Raw genomic sequence first — 23,916 nt, forward strand, 5'->3', positions numbered from 1 at the left:
ATATATATATATATATATATAAATAACCATCCAGATCGCTGTCAATTCACGTGGCCTGTCCATTAGAGCGACGACGTACACTCGTCTTCCATCTCATAATATCACGTGGTATCGGATGTTCGTATCAGAGCGGTTCTTATGACTAGGCGTTAAAATGGCAGATAACCGATACCAGTATCGGCGTCCGTGCGTCCCCCGTGGATGCTAATATTACTGTGCAGACCGCTCGATGCGTTCCTTAGCTTCCCATACTATATTCTCGTACCGTAATGCAATTCCGCTCGCGTTCTGCCCGGCTTCAGACCGTAATAAAAAATGCTCAAAGGACTTTTTAAACGGGCTCGCGCTGGTACCGGATCACGTCACGAATACAAACAAAAAAAAAAAAAAGAGCAAAAACTTGTAATACATATGGCGATAACTTCATCCACGCTGCGTCTCCGTCTTCCGTCCAGCAATTTCCAAGCTGTCCCCGAAGAGCGCGCGGAGAAGAAATAATGAAAATAATCTGTTTAAAAAACCGGGCTTTGAGGCGCAGATGGAGGCTTGAGAGGAGCCAAGGAAACATCCAGGCACTTCTAATGTGAAATAAGACGGCTCTTTAAGTGCTGAGAAGAGACTAGCGGAGCTCTTTAGCGGCGTGGAGCGATGTTCGTGTTTAAAAATGACGCTTTCGATTGATCTGCGTTGCGTCGTTATTGCGTCGTGTTGCGTTATCCACCGTATCTCGCACACCTTCGTGTTCGCCGGGTAAATCTACACCGTCCGTCACGGACCTGACACCGGAAATGCTCCAAAACGCGTCTTACGCACTTCACTTTAAATCTTTAATCTCTGCATCGTGAGTACTAAAAATCTATTTACTTCCACGGCCCTTACGCGGTGATGAAACGGCTGAGCGTATAACGCCGGCTGCTTAAACATCTCCGACTTTAAAGAGGCCGACTGCGGAAAATCACTTTAACGAGATGCGTTTGCTCGGCGTCACAACCCCCCGAACGGAACAGCGGATCTTTTGAAGAATCCGACGGTAAATAGACGCAGCGTCTTCTCACACAGATACCCGAGGCCAGTGTTCATAAGGACACGTGAGCTCTCCGTAAACCCTTTATGACATCTGCATGGACGCTATCTCTAGATAGACCTTTATGAGACCTTTATAAGGCTTTCAACTGTTCTAAACACTGCTTTACGTTGACAAACTGTAGGTCGGTGATTGATTTTGCATTGACGTAAGGTCGTCAGAACAATTTCCAGCCCGATCTAGGTTCGTACATCAAAAGCGCCATCTGTTTATGTATCCCAGTCTGTTTGTTACATGATGCTATAGGATTCATGCTTATAGGAGGTTTATGAACACTTATGACAATACGGGCATTTGCATAATATGTACATAATTACATAATATGCAAATAACATAAATCGCATATAATACTCATGACAATACGCTCTACAGGCACAAGCTCTTCATACCGTCTGACATATACAGATATAAACATGTATGAATTCTTATCGAAACGCGCATCCGCTGATATAAATACTGTATTCGGCTGAAATGAGGTTGTTATAACACTTTCATGTTCATATGTCAAGGAGTCTTTATTCATCACGTATACATTACAGCAGAGTGAAATTCTCAGGGTCAGACATGATACAGCGCCCCCTGGAGCAGAGAGGGTTAAGAGCCTGGCTCGAGGGCCCAACAGTGGCAGCTTGGCAGAGCTGGGACTTGAACCCCCGACCTTCTGATCAATAACCCCTAGCCTTAACCCCTAACCACCACTGTCTAATGATTTGCATGGAGGTACGGTGCAATACTGCTTTCAGTTGACGTAAGGTTGTTATCGCACTTGTTATAGTCGAAATAATGTTGTTCTAGCGCTTTGCAGGATAATCTAGGCTCAAAACATCATGACTCTAACCCTCTCCTGATCTGTTCCTGCTTATAAGATTTGTATGCATACCCATAGCAACGCCACGGCACGGTCATCGGTTCCGCCCCTTTTTATTATGGTACTGGAGTACAGTACCTCCCATTTACCTGTTTTTGATGTTTGACGTCACGTCACCATTATGTGACTGTGACTTTCCAGGTACATTGTCAGCTCTTGTAACACAAATCCTAGGGTTAGGGTTAGGGGTAGGTTAACGCTTTATTACCTTTTATACTGCTTTAACATGAGAGGTTGTTGTTGTTGATGATGATGATGATGATATGAGGTTGTTGTAGCACTTTTCAGGATGATCTAGGTTAAAAAGGTAATACAGGCTGTATGTAATTAGAGCAGACATGAGCTGTTATGAATATTTTAGGTGAGGCCATCAGAGGACGTAACATTTTAAAGTCTGTTCATCCTGTTTATCTGTTTATTTATATCCAACGACAAAACATGTTTGTAACAAATGCATTAAAAGGTGTCATTTTCTCCTGTTGATTGAACACAGAGGAATGATTTCATGTCTGCTCATGACCCTGATATCACATCTCTCTCTCTCTCTCTCTCGCTCGCTCGCTCGCTCTCTCTTTTCCCCCTCTCAGGCAGACTGGAATAAATAAAATGGCCGGTATACTTACAGCCGGCTCTCCCGCACCGGCACAGTCATTTACACAACGCAGCTCGTTTTCCTTTCTCCAGCTCAGAGGAGGAACTGGTCTTTCTCATCACCGAGCTCAGAACATTTCCTTTGTTTTGACCACTACAGGGGTTTTTTTTTTTTTGTTTGTTTTTTTTCCGATTAGTTTACACAGTTGTGCCCGAAAGTTTGCACACCTCTCGGAGAACCTGCTAGATCTTAATACTGTTAACAAAATAAGACGGAGCGTAAAAATCCCACGTTGTTGTTTATTTAGTCCTGTCCTGAATAAACGATTTCACATAACTGATGTTTACATGCAGTCCACATGACGAGATAATAGATGAATTTATCAAAACGACCCCGTTCAAAAGTTTACACGCCCTTGATTATTAACACCGTGTGCCGTTACATGGATGAACAGAGACTGTGTTCGTGTTCTGTGAGAGTTCTTCACGAGTCCCGTGTTTGTCCTGAGCGGTTAAACCGCCCGCTGTTCTCCAGAATAAATCCTCCGGGTCCTGCGCATTCTTTACTTTTCCAGCATCTTCTGCGTATTTGAGCCCTTTCCAACAGCGACTAGATGATGTCGAGAGCCGTCTTCTCACACCGAGGACGACCGAGGGACTCGTACACGACTATTACAAAAGAAAGCGACACGATACATTAAGAGCCAGGGGGGTGTAAACTTTTGAACAGGATGATCGGTGTAAATTGTTAGTATTTTATCTTCCGGGAGACGTGTAACGATCTTATTTAGCATCCGAAGGGCGGGACTAAATGGAAAAAATTAGATCAAAATAATAACAATTTACACCGATCATGCTGTTCAAAAGTTTACACCCCCCTGGCTCTTAATGTATCGTGTCACCTTCTTTTTTTTTTTTCCTGTTAAGAGTTAATTGCAGAATAAAGTAACGTCTATTAAACCTTTTATTAGGGGTTTGGTACGGGCGTGTGCAAAATTATTGGCACCCTGCAAGAGAATGGGTATAACGCATTGCCTGCACTTGGACTTGGCCATCGGAGGGTATTTAAACCAGGCAGTGATACAAAACATGCCCCCAAATCAACACAGAAATGATTCAGTCGGTTTTGTGGCACATATCTCAGTCAGGATCGGCCGATATGACGATATAACATCGATAATAATAGATTTTCTGAGATATTGTGATACATTTCTAAAAACGTTTTCATTCATTTTTGTTGACCGTAAATAGAAGTGTCATCAAACTGTCTTTTAAATATTTTTATTTATTTATTTATTTTATTTTATTTTTTTAACGCGACACCACTGTTGTATATCGTGATACATATCATACGTCGTAGAAACGTCTTCAAAGATCCTGCACTGATTTTTTTTTCTCTCTCTCTCCAGTTCCACCATCTATCAATGAGCTGAGAACTCACGGGGTGCGACCCGGTTACACGGCGCTCCTGAGGTGCGAGGCGGCCGCTGTCCCCACTCCGGTTTTCGAGTGGTATAAAGGCGAGAAGAGGTAAGAGCAACAAAAAGAGGAGGGGGAAAAAAAACCCCTAAACAAACGATGATAAAAAGCCTGGGTTTTATCGCGTGTTGATATATTTACTCATCATACATTATCATGCATTATAACTCAGATCGTCCTCGATTTGCACTGAAAATGTCAGTAGGCCTGTCATGTACCGTAATATACGCGTTCCTCTGTAAATATTCAGGCCATATGACAAGATGAGAAACGTCCATCTTTTAGAGCTTCAGGGAAACATGGGATTAACGCCCCCTCTTTACTGGGTCCTTTTTTATTTATTTATTTATTTATTTGGTTGAATATTCATAATCACTATTCATACTCTCGAGTCTCGGGAGCGCTCGCCACGCGTCCCTGCGCATCTAAAATTCAATCAGATTATTTCTAGCTCACAGCTCTTATCGTCGAGGTGAAATCCGCGCCTTGTGGGGTTTTTTTTTTTTTTTCACCCTTCCTCCTGCCCTTCCTGCTATGGAGGATCCGTATAGCGTAAGGCTTAACCTTGCATTTTAATTAAATGTTTGCATAACCTCAGCAGCAGTAAAGAGCATTCGCAGTTTACGCGTCAATCAGCGTCGACTCAAGTGGTGGTTCTTGAATTTAAATACCAAATTACCCCATTACCCGTCATTTACCCACTCTTTTTGAGTACGATCTGAATCAGCAGTTCACAGCGCGCTAATTGTAATTATAGGCTTCACTCAATTTATTCAAATTGCCAAGGAGGCGTATTTGGCTTTACTTCTGGAGTTTGCCTAATTTAAGTCTTTACGTTTGTTATGCTCGGTACGCCATTAGCTTGTTTTCCCGCTTTCTCATCAATCTATACCATAGATAGGTCCGCCGTTATTAATGCTGCCGGCTCGTCGATGAGCCACGGGGCGCACGCGTAGAGATGCGGTACAGATACAGTGGAGTGCAAAAGTTTGCACACTCTGTGGTTTTTTTGAATGGGGAAAGGCAGATGAATCTAGAAAAGTAGAGGCGTTCAAAATGTTTCAGAAGGAAATGTCGATGGATGTTGTAACATGACGGCAAACCCAGACGTCAATAAAATAAACACAAATAACCCGTCGGCATCCGGATTTTCTGAAGGTGCTGTATGTCATGGTAAATTTATGTGTGTGTGAGAGAGAGACAGGATACAAAAGCTGCAAAAAAGTAAACGAACCCGGTTTTGAGCGTGGTGGTGTCTCGGTTCGATCCCGGTGTCTCAGTTCGATCTGCATGTTCATGTTCTTCTCCTGTCCGTGTGGGGTTTTCTCAGGGGTACTCCGGTTTTCTCCAACCTCCCAAATATATGCTAAGTGGATCGCCTACTCTGAATTACCCCTAGGTGTGTGGTGCCCTGTGACGGACCGGTGTCCCATCCGGGCTGTACTCCCGCCTCACTCCCAGCTTTCCCAGGATAGTCTCCAGATCCATTCGTGACCCAAAAAGCGTGTACTGAAAATGAATGAAATGAATTCAGAAGTGTTGGGGGGGGGGGGGGGGGGGTGTTGCCTATCTGCGAAAAGGATGTTACGAGAAAAATCAAACACGTGAAATGTATCGTTTCTGTAAATTCGACGCTTTCGTCATCCATATTTTGCCCTGAGGGTGCACAAACTTTTGCACCATCTTGTAAATGCGGCGACGGTGAATCACACTGACCGCAGTCGTTATCGCTCCGCGTACGTTCGCTGCCTTTTAGGTTTTACATATCGAATACAGCGTTTTGCTCTTGACGTATTAAGCTCGTGTCTTACTGATCTTCTGAAGCAGTATAACCCATCTCGACTTCCTAGGATCAATCACACACATTTATGGGAGGAGCATACTGTCTCTGATTGATCACGTCAGCTCGGAATAACTTTCAACGACAAATGTCAGTGCGGGTCATGGTGAGCCAGCAGCATTCACAACCTTGTGAAGTTTAGGTCCGTGTAAAACCTTTTGCTAACATTTGAACAAATCTCTGTAGGAGGCCAAACAACAGCTGCTTGGAGATTTGCAGGACATAAGGTCAGTCGCATCTCCTCGGCTCGGAGAGGAACACGGATACTCCATCAATTCAAATGCGGTTAGGGAGGCGGCGCGCTGCTCGAGCTCCCGTTCTCTGCACGCTTCACCTCGGTTTCAGAGCTTGTCAGACATGCAACCCGTGTGCGACGGCGACGACGAGGCGGCGTTCAGGAGCTCTCCGGTCGCGTCGGCGGTATTTGCGGACTCGCAGCACTGTACTGTTTGTACACGGCTGCAGTTAATTTGCAGTGCACTCGGAAATGTTAGCTTATCGTGCTGTCACACGTCGTTTAACGAGCCATGATCGGGAATATCAACGACGTCGGGTTTCGATCAAGAGTCTCCGGGAAACGCCGCTGGCTCGGGTTAATCTCGAGGACAGAAGATGTGAGGGGTGAAGTTTAATCAGGGGTTTTTTTTTTTTTTTTTTTTTTTTTTTAAACAGCCGTGTCGATTAGCGTCGACGTCTTTGAGGACAAACGTGGCTCCGGGGTTTTAAAAAAACGCAGTTGCAGGCGGTTCTTGTGCTGTATGTGGGCCATGTCCACTTTACACCCTCTAGGGAATTAGTAATATCAAAACAGCAGATGTGGTGAAAAATCGAGGGGGGGGGGGGGATAGGGACGCATCGATACCGGTTTTTCTAACACAGATATGGCTACGAGTATGAGTACATGATACTGATAGAGAAATGAGTGAAGAACACTGTACTCGGTGCGAGGTGTTACTTTCACTCACCTAGCTTGCGAATGTTAGCTGCCGCTGATGAACTTTCTCATGCCGAGTTTGATGTTTAAAATGTTTTATGGCTTTCATTTAAAAAATCCTATAGGTCCTCCTCTTGATATTTTTCACAGAGCACAGCTTGTACCCCGCTTTGCTTTATTTCCGTGTCTCTCATTTAGATAAAATATTCAGAATTGAATCTTCTAACATCTTTAATCAGAGACTTTGATGGCAATTACAACTTTGAAAAAATGAAAAAAATAATAGGCGCGTCATTATATGTGTGTGTGTGTGTGTGTGTAATGATATGATTATTGTTTTTTTTTTTTTTGTTAAAACATTTTCTCTTTGTGTTCTGAGCAGAAAATGCGAGATATCGTGTGCGATATTTATTTTATACAATCTCATTCGCCGATTTTATTGTATAAATATATCAAATACGTGAATAAATTAGCTTTTTTTTATTCCCTAATTCGTGAAAAATTAATGAGCGCCCCTTGGTTAATTAAATCCCAAAGCGAAACCGCACGTCATGTAGTAAATAGTAACGACGCCTCTGACGGAGTGTTCCGCGTACTCTTCGGTGCGGTTTATTTTACGGTTTTCGTTTTCAGCCGTATAAATCCCACCGGTGAACCTCTTGATGTCGAGCGTGCTAATTATAGCCTCAGACGCGTTAAACGTTAGCTAACTAGTGAGCTACAGTTACTTCAGAAGAGTGATGGTGCTTTAACCGACCAGAGACTTCAGCCACGCCCTCTCGTTTGCTATTGGCTCACGATGCCGAGGTTTGTCAGAGTTCACCCGGATAGCACAAGCGAAATGTGTTTGGGCTGACTCCTGCTTAACAGTCGTTATTCAGGTGTCTCCGCTATCGCCGAGGCAACAGGTCAAAAATAATCAACGTTACGGCTAAACGCTAGATCGCTGGCACTTCCGTAAAGTCGAGGTGTTCGTACGGTCGCGTTAATACTTAATAAAGCCTCAACCTACACACAAATCAAAGCTCTGGTGTTTAGCTCAGCATTAGGGAGCCTCTCTAGAGCAAAGGTCACGACCCCGGTGTAATACGCCATGTATATTAAACATCACTGCTACGCAAAACGGCTAAAGCATGTCAGCGAATCCCTGTATGACAAACGATAGGCCATTATAGAAATTAAGTCAGCGCAGGAGGACGTCGTGTTTCTCTACGGCTCACAGTCTTCATTATGACAGCCTGCAGGTGTTCTTAAAGACTTAATTAGTCTGAAATTACATTTTACATAATGGCGTCTAAATATTTTACATTTTGACAGTTTTGCTCTGTGATTTTAGGCTCTTTATAGATATACCCCCCCCCACCCCCCCCCCCCCCCCCCCCCGATGCAACTGAAATATCGCACACTGACGACGTATAATGAGGTGCAGTAAACAGAGGCTAACATTAGCTACCTGCTACTGAGCTAGCATACACCAAGACCAAGAAGTTTGGCAAAAGCTTTCCACAATTTGATATCACTCTGAAGGGGTGATTTTTTGGGGGAAGATTTTTATATAAGGAATAAAACACTCCATGTCGTGCTGTTATAGGAAAAATAATTACCGTTACCACCTGAAGCGTTTTATTCCTCTTGCGCTACACCAATTTACCAGCGATGACCATTTTTATTTATTAAAGAACGACACGTCGTACACTCATGGCCGTAGCACATCCGCCAAACGAGCTAGTTCCTGTTTCCGCTCGCATTTTGTTTATATGCAGCTCGTCATGAAACCGCAAAGTGTTGATGAAGATATCTGAAATCTTGACATGACAGCTTTACTGTACTCCGACTGTTGTAAAGTGCTGACACTGGAGACTCCTTCCATAAGTGTTTGAACTTTAATCGTTTAAATCATGTGTATACGTGGAGCGTGCGTCGGACAAGACCCCGCGAATGAGCCGTCGCTATAGAAACGTATTAGAACGAGCGCGCGAATGTAAACCTGTGATTTGCCGCGTCGTTCTGCTGTTCTAGAGAATTAATCGACACCTTCTGACCAGTCAGAATGCTTCCTTATTGTCGAGTCTTGACGGGTCGTTTGTGTTTGCCGTGTGCTTTCAGACTCAGCAAGGGTCAAGGTGGCATCGACATCAAGAATTTGAGCTCCAGGTCCATTCTCACAGTGAGTAACATCACCGAGGAGCGCTATGGCAACTACACCTGCGTGGCTGTCAACAAGCTGGGAGCGGCCAACACCAGCGTGGCTCTGTCTCGTAAGTAACGAGTTAACAAGGCTGACGAAGCCGTATTTCCTGCTGTCTGGCTCTCATTCGGCTCAGGGTTGCTTTTTATTTTTTTGTTTCGCAAAAATCGGTTTGAGTACACTTCCATATTCACCATCACCTGTCTATATCGTGTATGGTTGCTTGTGTATCAGGTAAGGAGGTGCGTTTTGTTTGCGTGTGCTGAAATTTTGAGGCACGGTTTGCTCTGATTAGGAGGGTTTCAGATTTAACGGTGAAAGCCAGACAGACGGCGGAGAAGGTGAACTCAACCGGCTTCGAGGAGATCGCTTTAAAGCAGGCAGATGGAAAGAGCCACTCGAGTCCCGTAGTTTGAAATGAAGCAGATCAAAGAGACGAGCGAGCCGGAGAAAGCTTTCCCGTCCTACTGAAGACGCAGATGCTGTGATGCGGGAAATGCTTAAGAGACAAAAAAGGCCAAAAGGCTGCATCTTCTTCTTCTTCTTCTTCTTCGTCTTCGTCTTCTCGTCTCACCTCCTCCTCCGTATTCACCGCCCCCCCCCCTTGTCTCTGAGCTGCTGTGCTACTCTTTATCATGAACGCTAATGAAAAGGAAAGCCATTGCACTGTCATCCTAATGAGAAATGGCAAGCAATTCCTGCACAACACACATTGCCGCATTTGTGCAAATTACAAATCCGAGAGGCAGCCATCATTACCTCAGACTAAATTGGTGCTATAATATCAGTCAATAAGTATTGATGGAGCCGACGTGGGCGCAGACTCGCGTTAATATTTAATACAGCCTCAAGCCAGACTAGGGGTTCGAGTGGAAATCAAAGCTCTGTGCTATGTTTAATGTTGCAGTGTTAGGAAACCTTGAAACCTTACCTGTGTAAGGCAAATGTCATGACCCCGGGGTGATGTAACGTGTACGTGACGTCATTCCAAGCAAATCCCTTGTCGTAAAACTCGTGGTGATGTATCGAGGTTTCTACTCTGCTGACTGTGTTAAAGTCCTGCATGTAAACAAGGGACGTTTTAACTCCTGCTGAAACTGTGACCACACCCACTTTTGACCACTCCCACCATCTCTTACAGAAATGGTGACCACACCCAGCATTGACCATTCCCACCGTCTCTTACAGAAACTGTGACTACACTCACTATTAACCCCTTCCACCTGCTCTTACACAAATTGTCACCACACCCACGATTGACCACACCCACCAGCTCCTACTGAAATATTGACCACGATTACTCTCAACCACACCCACCAGCTCCTACAGAAATTGCAACCACACCCACTATTAAGCAAAACCACCAAATTCTACTAAAACATTGACCACAATTACTATTAACCACACCCACCAGCTCTTACAGAAACTGATCACACCCAGCATTGAGCACTCCCACCAGCTCTTAGAAAAACTGTGACCACACCCAGCATTGACCACTCCCACCAGCTCCTACTGAAACACTGACCACAACTACTCATAACCACACCCACCAACTCCTACAGAAACTCCGACCACACCCACTATTGGCCACACCCACTTTCTTTCTTTCTTTCTTTCCTTTTGTTATCCGTGGTTCCTTTCTGCCATTTTCACATTGTCTTTTCTCACTGCCTTTCTCTCTATCATTCCTTCTTTATTTCTTATTATTTTTCTTTCCGTCTTTCTTTCTCTTTTCTTTTTTCCAAGTGCACAGAAAAATATAAAGAGCATAGAGAACATGGCCTCTCTCTTCACCCACATTTCTTTTCAACAAGTTATCTGAGCGAGAAATAGTGTAGAAGCACTCAGAATAAAGCTCCAGTGACTCGAGCGAGAGGACACTCCGTCCAATACACCATGCTAATCAATCACTAGTTGTTGTCACGGTTACCTCGCTGTTGCCGTGGCCCTGGGTGCACGGGATGCAGACGTGGCAGTTACAGGGCAGGGACGTGAAAATAGATGAAATAGACAGTGAAATCGAACAGCTGCGATGTGAATTTATTCGCATGAATGTCATTTTGTGCAGAGGGGTCACTCGTACTCTGAATAACTCTTTGGCACATCGCATCTATCTTACCCCTGCGAGCTCCGCCCCCGTTTCTATTCCTGTTTCCACATCAATCACGCATCCGATTGGCCCTGACTGCACTCAGCTGCACTCAGCTGCCTTTTCCACCCTCCAGCACGCTGTTACTCATAAAAGAGAGCTGCCAAGTCCTGATTGCACACCATTTATGTCCCAACAGTTCAGAGCTGCGTGCTGGACAAAAGGATTCATAATTCAGTCTCAACCTAATAAACCTATGAAGTTTAGTTTAGTCTATCTATCTATCTATCTATCTATCTATCTATCTATTTTTGTTGTTCTTTCTTTCCTTCCTTTCTTCCTAACTTCGGGTTCTTTGTTCCTTCATACATTCCTTCCTTCCCTCCTTTCTTTCTTATCTCATGTGAAGCTGCTCTTTTCTACTCTGAGTGGTGATGTGATGAGGAAACAGGGCTGTAGATGTGTTGGTGTTTTGTAGATTGTTGATGTGCTGCGGTTTTCTGACACTCTCTCTTAGACAGAGATGATGAACAGCGGGCCGGCAGACGCTCGTCTCTCTCATTGATTCCTTACTTATATTGCGGAGCGGTGGTTTTGACGTGGCACTGTTTTGAAGGCTGAGTTTCATTGACTGGAACTCCAGCAAAGACGCTACAGCTCACTGGGGACCTGACTGTCTGAAAATGAGGTGGTGTGTCATGCCGAGACGCTTTTCTCCCCGTTTGGGCTATAAACACCTGGTGCCCAACATTAAAGAGGCAGAGCGATAGAACAGAACGTGGAAAAAGAGAGGCTTTCACTGGAGGACTACAAGCTGCAAAACGAGGGTCCAGCCAAACACTTCTCAGTTAGTGTCCCCTGTTGTGTCTGTAATGATTAGCGTGAAATAGTCTCAGAAACGACTCCTCACACATGACCTTAACATTTACACAGGCTGCATTAAGAAACCTTCTTTAAGAAACCTTCATTCTTTCAGAGGAACAAATGCACTACCGGCACTCTCTGCACTCTACCACATTATCCGCACTCTACTGCACTCTACCACACTACCCTCACCTTCCACAATCTACCACACTACCCACACTCTACCTGCACTCTACCACACTACCCTCACTCTACCACACTACCCACACTCTACCTGCACTCTACCACACTACCCTCACTCTACTACAATCTACCACACTACCCACACTCTACCTGCACTCTACCACACTACCCTCACTCTACTACAATCTACCACACTACCCACACTCTACCTGCACTCTACCACACTACCCTCACTCTACTACAATCTACCACACTACCCACACTCTACCTGCACTCTACCACACTACCCTCACTCTACTACAATCTACCACACTACCCACACTCTACCTGCACTCTACCACACTACCCTCACTCTACTACAATCTACCACACTACCCACACTCTACCTGCACTCTACCACACTACCCTCACTCTACTACAATCTACCACACTACCCACACTCTACCTGCACTCTACCACACTACCCTCACTCTACTACAATCTACCACACTACCCACACTCTACCTGCACTCTACCACACTACCCTCACTCTACTACAATCTACCACACTACCCACACTCTACCTGCACTCTAACACACTACCCACACTCTATCACAATCCACCACACTACCCACACTCAATCACAATCTACCACGCTACCCACACTCTACCACACTACCTGTACACTACCACAATCTACCACGCTTCCCTCACTCTACCACAATCTACCACACTACCCACACTCTTCCTGCACTCTACCACACTACCCGTACGCTACCACAATCTACCACACTACCTGTATGCTACCACAATCTACCACACTTCCCTCACTCTACCACAATCTACCACATTACCTGTACGCTACCACAATCTACCACACTTCCCTCACTCTACCACAATCTACCACACTACCCACACTCTACCTGCACTCTACCACACTACCCATACGCTACCACAATCTACCACACTCTCCACACTCTACCTGCACTCTACCACACTTCCCTCACTCTACCACAATCTACCACACTACCCACACTATACCACAATCTACCACACTACCCACACTCTACCGCACTTACCACTCTCTACCACATGCTACTACAATCTGCCACACTACCTGCACTCTACCACAATCTACCATATTACCCCCACACTACCTACACTCTACCTGCACACTACCACAATTACACTACCACACTACCCGCACTCTACCTGCAAGCTACCACACCATCTGCACTCTACCACACTTCTCTCACTCTACCACAATCTACCACACTACCCTCACTCTACCACTCTACCAATCTACCACACTACCCACACTCTACCACAATCTACCACACTACCCGCACTCTACCACAATCTACCACACTCTACCACAATCTACCACACTACCCGCACTCTACATGTACTCTGCCAATCTACCACACTACCCATACTCTACCACTCTACCTGCACCCTACCAATCTACCACACTACCCTCACTCTACCACTCTACCCACACTGTACCAATCTACCATACTACTTGCACTCTACCACTATCTACCACACTACCCGCAGTCTACCTGCACTCTACCAATCTACCACACTACCCTCACTCTACCACTCTACCTACACTCTACCAGTCTACCACACTACCCGCACTCTACCACAATCTACCACACTACCCGCAACTCTACCACAATCTACCACACTACCCGCAGTCTCCCTGCACTCTACCAATGAACCACACGACCCGCACTCTACCACAATCTACCACACTACCCTCACTCTACCACAATCTACCATACTACCTGCACTCTACCACGCTACCCACACTCTACCAATCTACCATACTACCCGCAGTCTACCTGCACTCTACCAATCAACCACACTACCCCCACTCTACTAATCTACCACACTACCCGCAGTCTACCAATCTACCACACTACCTGCACTCTACCACAATCTACCACACCACCTGCAGTCTACCAATCTACCACACTACCCACACTCTACCACAATCTACCACACTACCCTCACTCCACCACAATCTACCACACTACCCTCACTCTACCACACTAACCACAATCTACCACACTACCCGCACTCTACCACACTAACCACAATCTACCACACTACCCGCACTCTACCACAATCTACCACACTACCCGCAGTCTCCCTGCACTCTACCAATGAACCACACTACCCTCACCCTACCACAGTCTACCACACTACCCTCACTCTACCACGCTACCCACACTCTACCAATCTACCATACTACCCGCACTCTACCTGCATTCTACCAATCTACTACTCTACCACACTACCCACACTCTACCACAATCTACCACACTACCCTCACTCTACCACGCTACCCACACTCTACCAATCTACCATACTACCCGCACTCTACCTGCATTCTACCAATCTACTACTCTACCACACTACCCACACTCTACCACAATCTACCACACTACCCTCACTCTACCACACTAACCACAATCTACCACACTACCCGCACTTTACCATAGTCTACCACACTACTCGCACTCTACCACAATCTACCACACTACCCACACACTACCACAATCTACCACACTGCCTGCACTCTACCACATTCTACCACACTACCCTCACTCTACCAATCTACACACACTACCCTCACTCTACCACTCTACCTACACTCTACCAATCTACCACACTACCCGCACTCTACCACAATCTACCACTCTACCTGCAGTCTACCTGCACTCTACCACGCTACCCACACTCTACCACACTACCCGCAGTCTCCCTGCACTCTACCAATGAACCACACTACCCGCACTCTACCACAATCTCCCACACTACCCTCACACTACCACAATCTACCACACTACCCGCACTCTACCCCGCTACCCACACTCTACCAATCTACCATATACCTGCAGTCTACCTGCACTCTACCAATCAACCACACTACCCCCACTCTACCAATCTACCACACTACCCGTACTCTACCACAATCTACCACACTACCCGCAGTCTACCAGTCTACCACAGTACCCGCACTCTACCAATCTACCACTCTACCCACACTCTACCACACTACGCACACTCTACCAATCTACCATACTACCCACACTCTACCACTCTGCTGCACTCTACACACACTCTACACTCTATCCACTACCTGCAGCCTACCACACTACCCATCGTTCTTTTGTCATATTCTAATGTAATGTTCTTCAAGTAATTTTCCAGCACAGAAAAAAAGACTCTTCTTTTATCTTTGCACTTTATGCCTCCATGAACTGTGTGGAAGCAGCATAATTTCCCAGCTTGCTGCTTGCTGTGGGGGGAAAAAAAACTCGGTTATTTCCGGATGAGATGCAATTCCGTGCTGTAATGTGTTTTGCTTTTTTGCGTGTGCAAACAGATCGTCCACATACATGCCGAGCTGCTATTATAGAATACAATGAGCCTGGTTTATGATGCTTCACAATGTGGCCCACTTTATTGGTGAAGCCGTATTAATGGGGTGTGTGTAGTACTTATTTTGAGTGTGTGAGTGCGTGTGTGTGTGTGTGTGTGTGTGTGTGTGTGTTATATTCTACACTAAGGCCTGTCCACATGTATATCGATATTTTTGAAGACACATTTTTGCATTTCTGTTTTCAAAACTAATTCCCAAATGAAAAAGCCAACAAGTTAGGTGGTGATAGAATGTCATAAATTGTTCACCTCAGGAGTAACATTAAGAGATGAGCTGTATTGAGCTGGAGAGAAAGCGATGTGGTGGTGGGGGGGGGGTTTGGGGGGACACCAACATAGTGAAAGTTCTTTCATTTATTCCTTCATCTTCAGTAACGGCTTTATCCTGGTCAGGATTGCGCTTGGCCAAAAGTTCTACAAACTCTCAGGTCGGCTCAATCTCTAGTTCGTACGTTTGGACTGATGATGAGGGTTTTATCCGAAATCTCCGTTTGCTGTACGATTCGTGCCACTGGAATGGTGGATTCAGGAGCAGTACAGCTAGTATCATTTTTTGTTGCTTCAGCACAAGTGAAATGAAATTTCATGTGAAAAACATGTTATTAAACAAGAAATTACAGACCACAAAGTACCAACCTGATCAGCAGACTTGATAAACCTGCAGTCCTAGTGCAGTTCTAATACTAGCAGAGGTCATGTGAGCAAATACAAAATACAAATATTACACAAAATTATTATATTATACAAAATATTTCCAAAAATATTACTAAACATGTGGATGGAGCATTGTCATGTTAGCATGTCCACCTACCACAATCTTCTGCCCCAGGGGTGTCAAACTCATTTTTGGTAATCAGTCCAAAAATAAAATCAGTTTAGTGACTAATAACTCTTCTTAAAGGTGCAATAGTTTTTTTTATTTATTATTTATTATGTGTAAAAAATAAAAAATTAAACAAAAAAACTACAGTGCCGTCTACTAATATTGGCACCCTTGGTAAATATGAGCAAAGCAGGCTGTGAAAAATTGTCTTTTTCAAAGGCTTGTCTAACCCCTTCCTTTTAACTAGCAATACTAAGAAGCTAATATCGGCACATAAGAGCTCATTAGCAAATTGAAAATGACATTGAATCTACACATGAACATCATCATAATTCAGCGAGAGCCAAATTCCGCATGTTTAGGGTGCTATAGCCCGTAAACGTCTGCGTGATCTTGGAAGCGATGCCATGACAGTCCTTGCTAATGCTAAGTCTAGTTGAACCACTGTGGGATCTGTGGGTGGTGCTTTGTGTACATGGGCAGGAAGGCAGAGGTTGGGCAGGCGGGTGGTTTCAAGGACTAAATCTTATTCAACTCTGGTATTTTAACAGATTTTGACAAATCTTACCTAATGCGCCTTTAAAAGTGTTCATTTATCTGGAAGGTACATTCTGAGCACAAACGCCAAACATTCTTTTATAAATTCATATAGAGAGACGGTTTCAGCATCGGATTTTTAGCTTGATAATGAAGAATTGCGTATCATTTAGCACATTTTGTCATCTTGCCCCCTAGTGGACCGGTTTCCGGTTCTGAGACAGATGTATGTTTGACACCCCTGTTCTACCTCATCCAGCTGTGGAAAGGGGGAAATGGACCGGACCTCAGCAGATATGATTTGGGTCTTGGTTCCTACTCAGAACAGCAGTACAGCACTGACCTGGTGTGTGTAATGTTGGTATGAGCCTGATGAATGGCTGGAAATGCCCATCACGCTTACAAAGTGGACATACCTAATGCAGTGGCATCTCTGTGTCTGTGTCTGTTTGTCTCCACTATATTACACGCACCTCCTCATTATTCCCCTGCATTATGAAACTAGCTTAAGTCTTTAAATCCGGAAAATGAAGCCAAGTATTTAAATCAATAAAACAGAATGGCTCAGTAAAGTAGTGCAGTGCGGAGCGTTCTCAGCGGAACCTCCACTGCGCCGGGAGACCGATAAGGAAATACCGAGCTCCTTCTCTTAAACCACGTTTTATGATGGTGTTTATTTGCCGTCTGGAAATTTCCACTTTACTCTTTTTCTTTTTTTTTTTTTTTACTGCCTCCTTTCCCTAATCGTGTTTTACACCAGCTTTTATACAGTCTAATTTTGGCTCCAGTCTCGCTTAATTCCTCCAGACTGTGTTTATTCCAGTTAGTGTGAAGCTGTGCTCCTGCTGTACATTCGCAAAACATGTACAGTACTTTTGATTAAAATAGCAGTCAACTAACACAATACGCACACACACACACACACACACACACACACACACACACACACACACACACACACACACACACATTTTCGTGTCTAGGTGATGCCATTTAAAAATAACTCCTGAGACTTCACTTTTCTGTGAAGGTGATTATTATCCGAACCGAAAAGAAATACAGAAGAGTTAAGTGCTCAGACAGTTCTGTGATTTAAAGGCCCCCCCCCCCCCCCCCAAAAAAAAGCCAAAAAACACTCATTGTGCTGAAATACTCAAAGATACAGACTCAGTAAAAGATACTGAAAGATACCGACTCAGTATACGATACTGAAAGATACCGACTCGATATTCGATACTGAAAGATACCGACTCAATAAAAGATACTGAAAGATACCGACTCAATAAAAGATACTGAAACATACCAACTCAATATAAGGTACTGAAAGATACCGACTCAATAAAAGATACTGAAAGATACCGACTCAATACAGTGAGGGAAGAAAGTATTTGATCCCCTGCTGATTTTGTACGTTTGCCCACTGACAAAGAAATGATCTGTCTATAATTTTAATGGTAGATTTATTTGAACAGTGAGAGACAGAATAACAACAAGAAAATCCAGAAAAACGCATGTCAAAAATGTTATAAATTGATTTGCATTTTAATGAGGGAAATAAGTATTTGACCCCTCTGCAAAACATGACTTAGTACTTGGTGGAAAAACTCTTGTTGGCAATCACAGAGGTCAGACGTTTCTTGTAATTGGCCACCAGGTTTGCACACATCTCAGGAGGGATTTTGTCCCACTCCTCTTTGCAGATCTTCTCCAAGTCATTAAGGTTTCGAGGCTGACGTTTGGCAACTCGAACCTTCAGCTCCCTCCACAGATTTTCTATGGGATTAAGGTCTGGAGACTGGCTAGGCCACTCCAGGACCTTAATGTGCTTCTTCTTGAGCCACTCCTTTGTTGCCTTGGCCGTGTGTTTTGGGTCATTGTCATGCTGGAATATCCATCCACGACCCATTTTCAATGCCCTGGCTGAGGGAAGGAGGTTCTCACCCAAGATTTGACGGTACATGGCCCCGTCCATCGTCCCTTTGATGCGGTGAAGTTGTCCTGTCCCCTTAGCAGAAAAACACCCCCAAAGCATAATGTTTCCAAATACATGTTTGACGGTGAGGATGGTGTTCTTGGGGTCATAGGCAGCATTCCTCCTCCTCCAAACACGGCGAGTTGAGTTGATGCCAAAGAGCTTCATTTTGGTCTCATCTGACCACAACACTTTCACCCAGTTGTCCTCTGAACCATGCAGATGTTCATTGGCAAACTTCAGACGGGTATGTATATGTGCTTTCTTGAGCAGCGGACCTTGCAGGTGCTGCAGGATTTCAGTCCTTCACGGCGTAGTGTGTTACCAATTGTTTTCTTGGTGACTATGGTCCCAGCTGCCTTGAGATCATTGACTAGATCCTCCCGTGTAGTTCTGGGCTGATTCCTCACTGTTCTCATGATCACTGCAACTCCACGAGGTGAGATCTTGCATGGAGCCCCAGGCCGAGGGAGATCGACAGTTCTTTTGTGCTTCTTCCATTTGCGAATAATCGCACCAACTGTTGTCCCCTTCTCACCAAGCTGCTTGGCAATGGTCTTGTAGCCCATTCCAGACTTGTGTAGGTCTACAGTCTTGTCCCTGACATCCTTGGAGAGCTCTTTGGTCTTGGCCATGGTGGAGAGTTTGGAATCTGACTGATTGATTGCTTCTGTGGACAGGTGTCTTTTATACAGGTAACAAACTGATATTAGGAGCACTCCCTTTAAGAGTGCGCTCCTAATCTCAGCTCGTTACCTGTATAAAAGACACCTGGGAGCCAGAAATCTTTCTGATTGAGAGGGGGTCAAATACTTTTTTCCCTCATTAAAATGCAAATTAATTTATAAAATTTTTGACATGCGTTTTTCTGGATTTTCTTGTTGTTATTCTGTCTCTCACTGTTCAAATAAACCTACCATTAAAATTATAGAATGATCATTTCTTTGTCAGTGGGCAAACATACAAAATCAGCAGGGGCTCAAATACTTCTTTCCCTCACTGTAAAAGGTACTGAAAGATACCGACTCAATAAAAGGTACTGAAAGATACCGACTCAATAAAAGGTACTGAAAGATACCGACTCAATAAAAGGTACTGAAAGATACCGACTCAATATTCGATACTGAAAGATACCGACTCAATAAAAGGTACTGAAAGATACCGACTCAATAAAAGGTACTGAAAGATACCGACTCAATAAAAGGTACTGAAAGATACCGACTCAATAAAAGGTACTGAAAGATACCGACTCAATATTCGATACTGAAAGATACCGACTCGATATAAGGTACTGAAAGATACCGACTCAATAATTAACTGGCATTTTGTGGAAAGGAAGAAACGAATGGATGGAAATGAAAGAGAATGTCAAACTAGCAAAAGAACGGTAGGAAAGGAAATGAAAGGGGAAAAAGTATGATACAGAAAGAAAAGATTAACACTGGAACAAAATACAGAGAAAGGAAGTGAAAAAGGAAGGAAGGATGAATGGGTGAAAGACACAAACATGATACAGAATGAACGAAATAACAAAAGAACAAAAAAGGAATGAAAGAAAGAAAAAGAAAGACAGAAAGAAAAAGCAACAAGAGAAAGAAAGAAAGAAAGAAGGAAAGGAAGAAGAAGAAAGGAAAGAGAAGTGTGATGGACGAGCTGTGTGATGGACAGGTTCTCAGGAGATGAGGGTAATGAGGTTGGAGGTTGGGAAAGTTGGAGGAAGTGGAGATTAAGCTCCAGGCTGCTGTTGGAGTCTCGGTCAGTCGGGACTCTTCACGTGTATTAATGAAATGAAAGTTCTATTACGCAGTAATGATTAAATGCTCGTCTCTCAGCTGGAAATTGAAAAAAAAATTGTGTAAATTGAGCCGAGCTGTTTTCCACGCCACTGAACTCGAGCGTCTGATGTGGCCTATCGGAGTTCTGCGATCATAATACGATTTCAAACTGATTCCTTTTGAACAACCAAAAAAAATTAACCCTGCAGAACAGAGCGCAATTTTCGACATTAAACCTGTCAGCGACTTCATTAGATCTCTTTGTTTGGAGGAGAAAAAGGGATTCGCTTCATACGCTAGCTCTCCACGTTCTCAAGTCCATGCATGCTTTTTGTTTTTCTTTTCATTTTTTGGGTTTCTTTTTTTTTTTTTTTTTTTTTTTTTTTTTTTTTCCTCCCCTTGTTTTCCTGATAATATATGAATGTCTTTTCTTTTTTCTTCCTTCTCTCCTGTTTTCCTGTAGCGATTATTGAACCTACGACTAGCGCTGTCTCGACTAGCACTGTCTCGACTAGCGCTGTCCCAAGTCCAGGTCAGTATATCAGTCATCGCGCTGTGCCAAGCAAAACAAATAAACCCTCAGTTAAGGGACTCTCAAGACCACACAAACTGAAAACAACCTCTTCCTCATTCCCCGTGTGTTCTGATTGGCCGGGACACCCGCTGTGGCATTACGGCTTTTTGTTGTCTTCTTCACAGTAACTTTGGTTTGATTTCTTTTCGAGTGGCGCGCGCCGTTGCGCTGTAATGGTGCTGTGGTGTGTAGCGCTGGCGCCGAACGGCTTTTTTCTTTCCTTTTCCTTTCTCCTGAAAAGCGCTGACTGCTTCTCTCCGGCTTCCCCTCCTCATCCTCTGCTTTGGTGCGGTCTGCATGACGGGCAGGATATTGGTGATGCGCCTCCTTTATTTGTCGTCTGCGCAGCCATTTTCTTTGAGCAGAGCGACGCCACCGCCTCTGAACTCTCCACTGTGGTTTTCTTTTTTGTTTTTTGTTTTTTTTAGTGTTGTGTTAATCTTATTTCGGGGAGGAATGGTGTGTGTGTGTGTGTGTGTGTGTGTGTGTGTGAGGGATCTTCTCAGAAAGCCTGTTCCATAATGTAATCTCTCAGACGGGTTACATTGCTTCCCCGAACGCTTCCTGTTCAGCACATTCAGCATCGACGCAGCAACATACCAGTAATGTGTAATGTGTAATGTGCACGTAGCCACTGTGTGTGTGTGTGTGTGTGTGTGTGTGTATACCAGGGGTTGCACCATTATACCCTTCAACTACCAGTGAACTACCAAGAATTTCAAACAAAAAGTATTCCAATAGTCTTTGTTCTTTTCCCCAATAAGTAAAGCAAAAACATATGTAGGACCTGACTATAGTTAATCTGATGTATTAGTGCAGTTAGCTGAGAAATAAAGCACGTGGTGGCAGGACGTTATAGGAAACTAATCAACAAGCGGATGGTGTGGGAACGGTTTTATTCCTCTCATACCACAACAAATTTACCCACGATTACAACAACATGTCATTCTCACTTATGCTGCGTTATATATAGCAGCTGTCTAGATTACGTGGAGCGTCCGCTACACGCGCGCGTGCCCCCCCCCCACGCCAGTTTGTTGTTACTATAGAAACGATAACATATTTGAACGGATATAAACCTCTGACCAGTGTCCAATCAGATTTGAGAATTTCACAGCGCAGCGGTGTTTATAAATACCTGCGCACGACAGTTAGTTCCGCTCCGCCGACCGGATCGGACGAGCGGCGTTCCGAGAGTGCTGGTGTTTAGTATAGCCGTACTGGGACGCTTCACTGAGTGTATCACTCCTGTCGTCTGCGTTCTGCGTTCGCTACGTATATATCCGCTCCGGGTTCGAAACCGCTAGTACAGTCGAGTTAGCGCCATCGTGAGCTGCCATGGCAAACGATACTCGCGGCAGGAATATAACGTCTGGTTTAAAATCTAAAAGCTCCTCGGGTGAAGAGGAAACAGGAGAAGATGCGAATCAGATTTAACGAGGAGCAGGTTTAACGGGAATGTGCGAATTCACATGAGCTAGCTAGCTTGCTAGCTAGGTGACTGGCTGTAAAGGGAGTGTAGCTTCTTCAGGATCGATTTCCGACTACCGCAGCAAAAATAAACGCATTATTCTGCCATTTTGTGTCAGAAATGTCGATATGAGTTTCTCGTTAATTGAACTGTCGTAGAAAAGCGGTTATACTGACTATTAGCACAGCTGAACCCGTGCATATGCAGACTGCTTAAGCGTCTAGCTTCGCCGCTTTTTTTTCTTTTGAGGCTACAATATTCACAATGAAAGTGAACAAAAACAGTGCAATAAATGCGCACGTGAATAAATCTGTGTAGCACATAACGCTACTTTAAGCGCGAGCGATTCTTTGCGTCCGCTCGGCTGAAATCGTCGATTCTGGAACTGAGAGCGCGCAGCGTGGAAGCTCACGTCCATCAAACCTTATCTCTAAATGAGTGGATTTCCATTAACGGAGGATGTGATGTAATGGCGGAGGATTTTTTCCACCAGGCTACAATCTGATGTCGAGGGCGATTGGATCAGAAATCGCTCTTTCGATTAGTTCTGGCCGCGATGGAAATTCGTTGTAACGGTGTAACAAGGGTTTAGTCCGGATTTAAGGCACAGCAAAAAAGAACTGCGGGAGAAATTCCTTCAGGAGTGGGTGGGAGTCTTGCACAGACCGCTTCCATCCAGCCTCAGATATTTCACCTACCTAACAAAGTACATTTATCGTTTAGCATGCTTCCTTTACCGTCGAACCCAACTTATCGACTAGTCTATGTGTGTACATACAGGAGAAACCTGCATCACTGAACGCCACCGATCTCTAAACATCACCACGTTTTACACACGATGCCAGTCGGTATTAGCAGGTCCTCTCACTCAACCCTCTTTGTCTGTCTGTCTGCTTCAAATGGATCTAATTAGCTCTGGGATCTTCTCTCCTCTAGCGGGGATCGCTCCTCAGCTCTGAACTCTGATTTGACTTAAGGCTTGCAGAACAAATGGCAATTTCATGGTCCAGTAGCGGCAGCGGCGGTATCAATCAGCGAGATAAACTGGCTCCACGTTCCTACTGTTCTTGTTTTGTTTCCCAGCTCCAAATTGTATTTATAGTTGTCATTTCGCAAGTGTCGTAGAACTGTGTGACCCGGGAGAGAGAACGACGACGGGGTTTTTTTTTTTGTTTTTTGTTTTTTTTATGTTTCTGGAAACAGGTAGCTCA

The 23,916-nt window shown here is 44.4% G+C and overlaps 1 protein-coding gene across 1 annotated transcript in view; it reads left to right on the plus strand.

Moving 5' to 3' along the window:
• Window positions 1-23,916, plus strand: part of negr1 (neuronal growth regulator 1) — a 177,937-nt gene that overhangs the window by 111,347 nt on the left and 42,674 nt on the right. The window contains exons 5-6 of the mRNA XM_017480445.3: window positions 3,953-4,073; window positions 8,903-9,054. Of these exons, the coding sequence (XP_017335934.1) occupies window positions 3,953-4,073; window positions 8,903-9,054 (273 nt within the window). The remainder of the gene's footprint in view (window positions 1-3,952; window positions 4,074-8,902; window positions 9,055-23,916) is intronic.

The sequence above is a fragment of the Ictalurus punctatus genome, chromosome 11, assembly GCF_001660625.3.
Source record: "Ictalurus punctatus breed USDA103 chromosome 11, Coco_2.0, whole genome shotgun sequence".
NCBI classification, from domain to species: domain Eukaryota; kingdom Metazoa; phylum Chordata; class Actinopteri; order Siluriformes; family Ictaluridae; genus Ictalurus; species Ictalurus punctatus.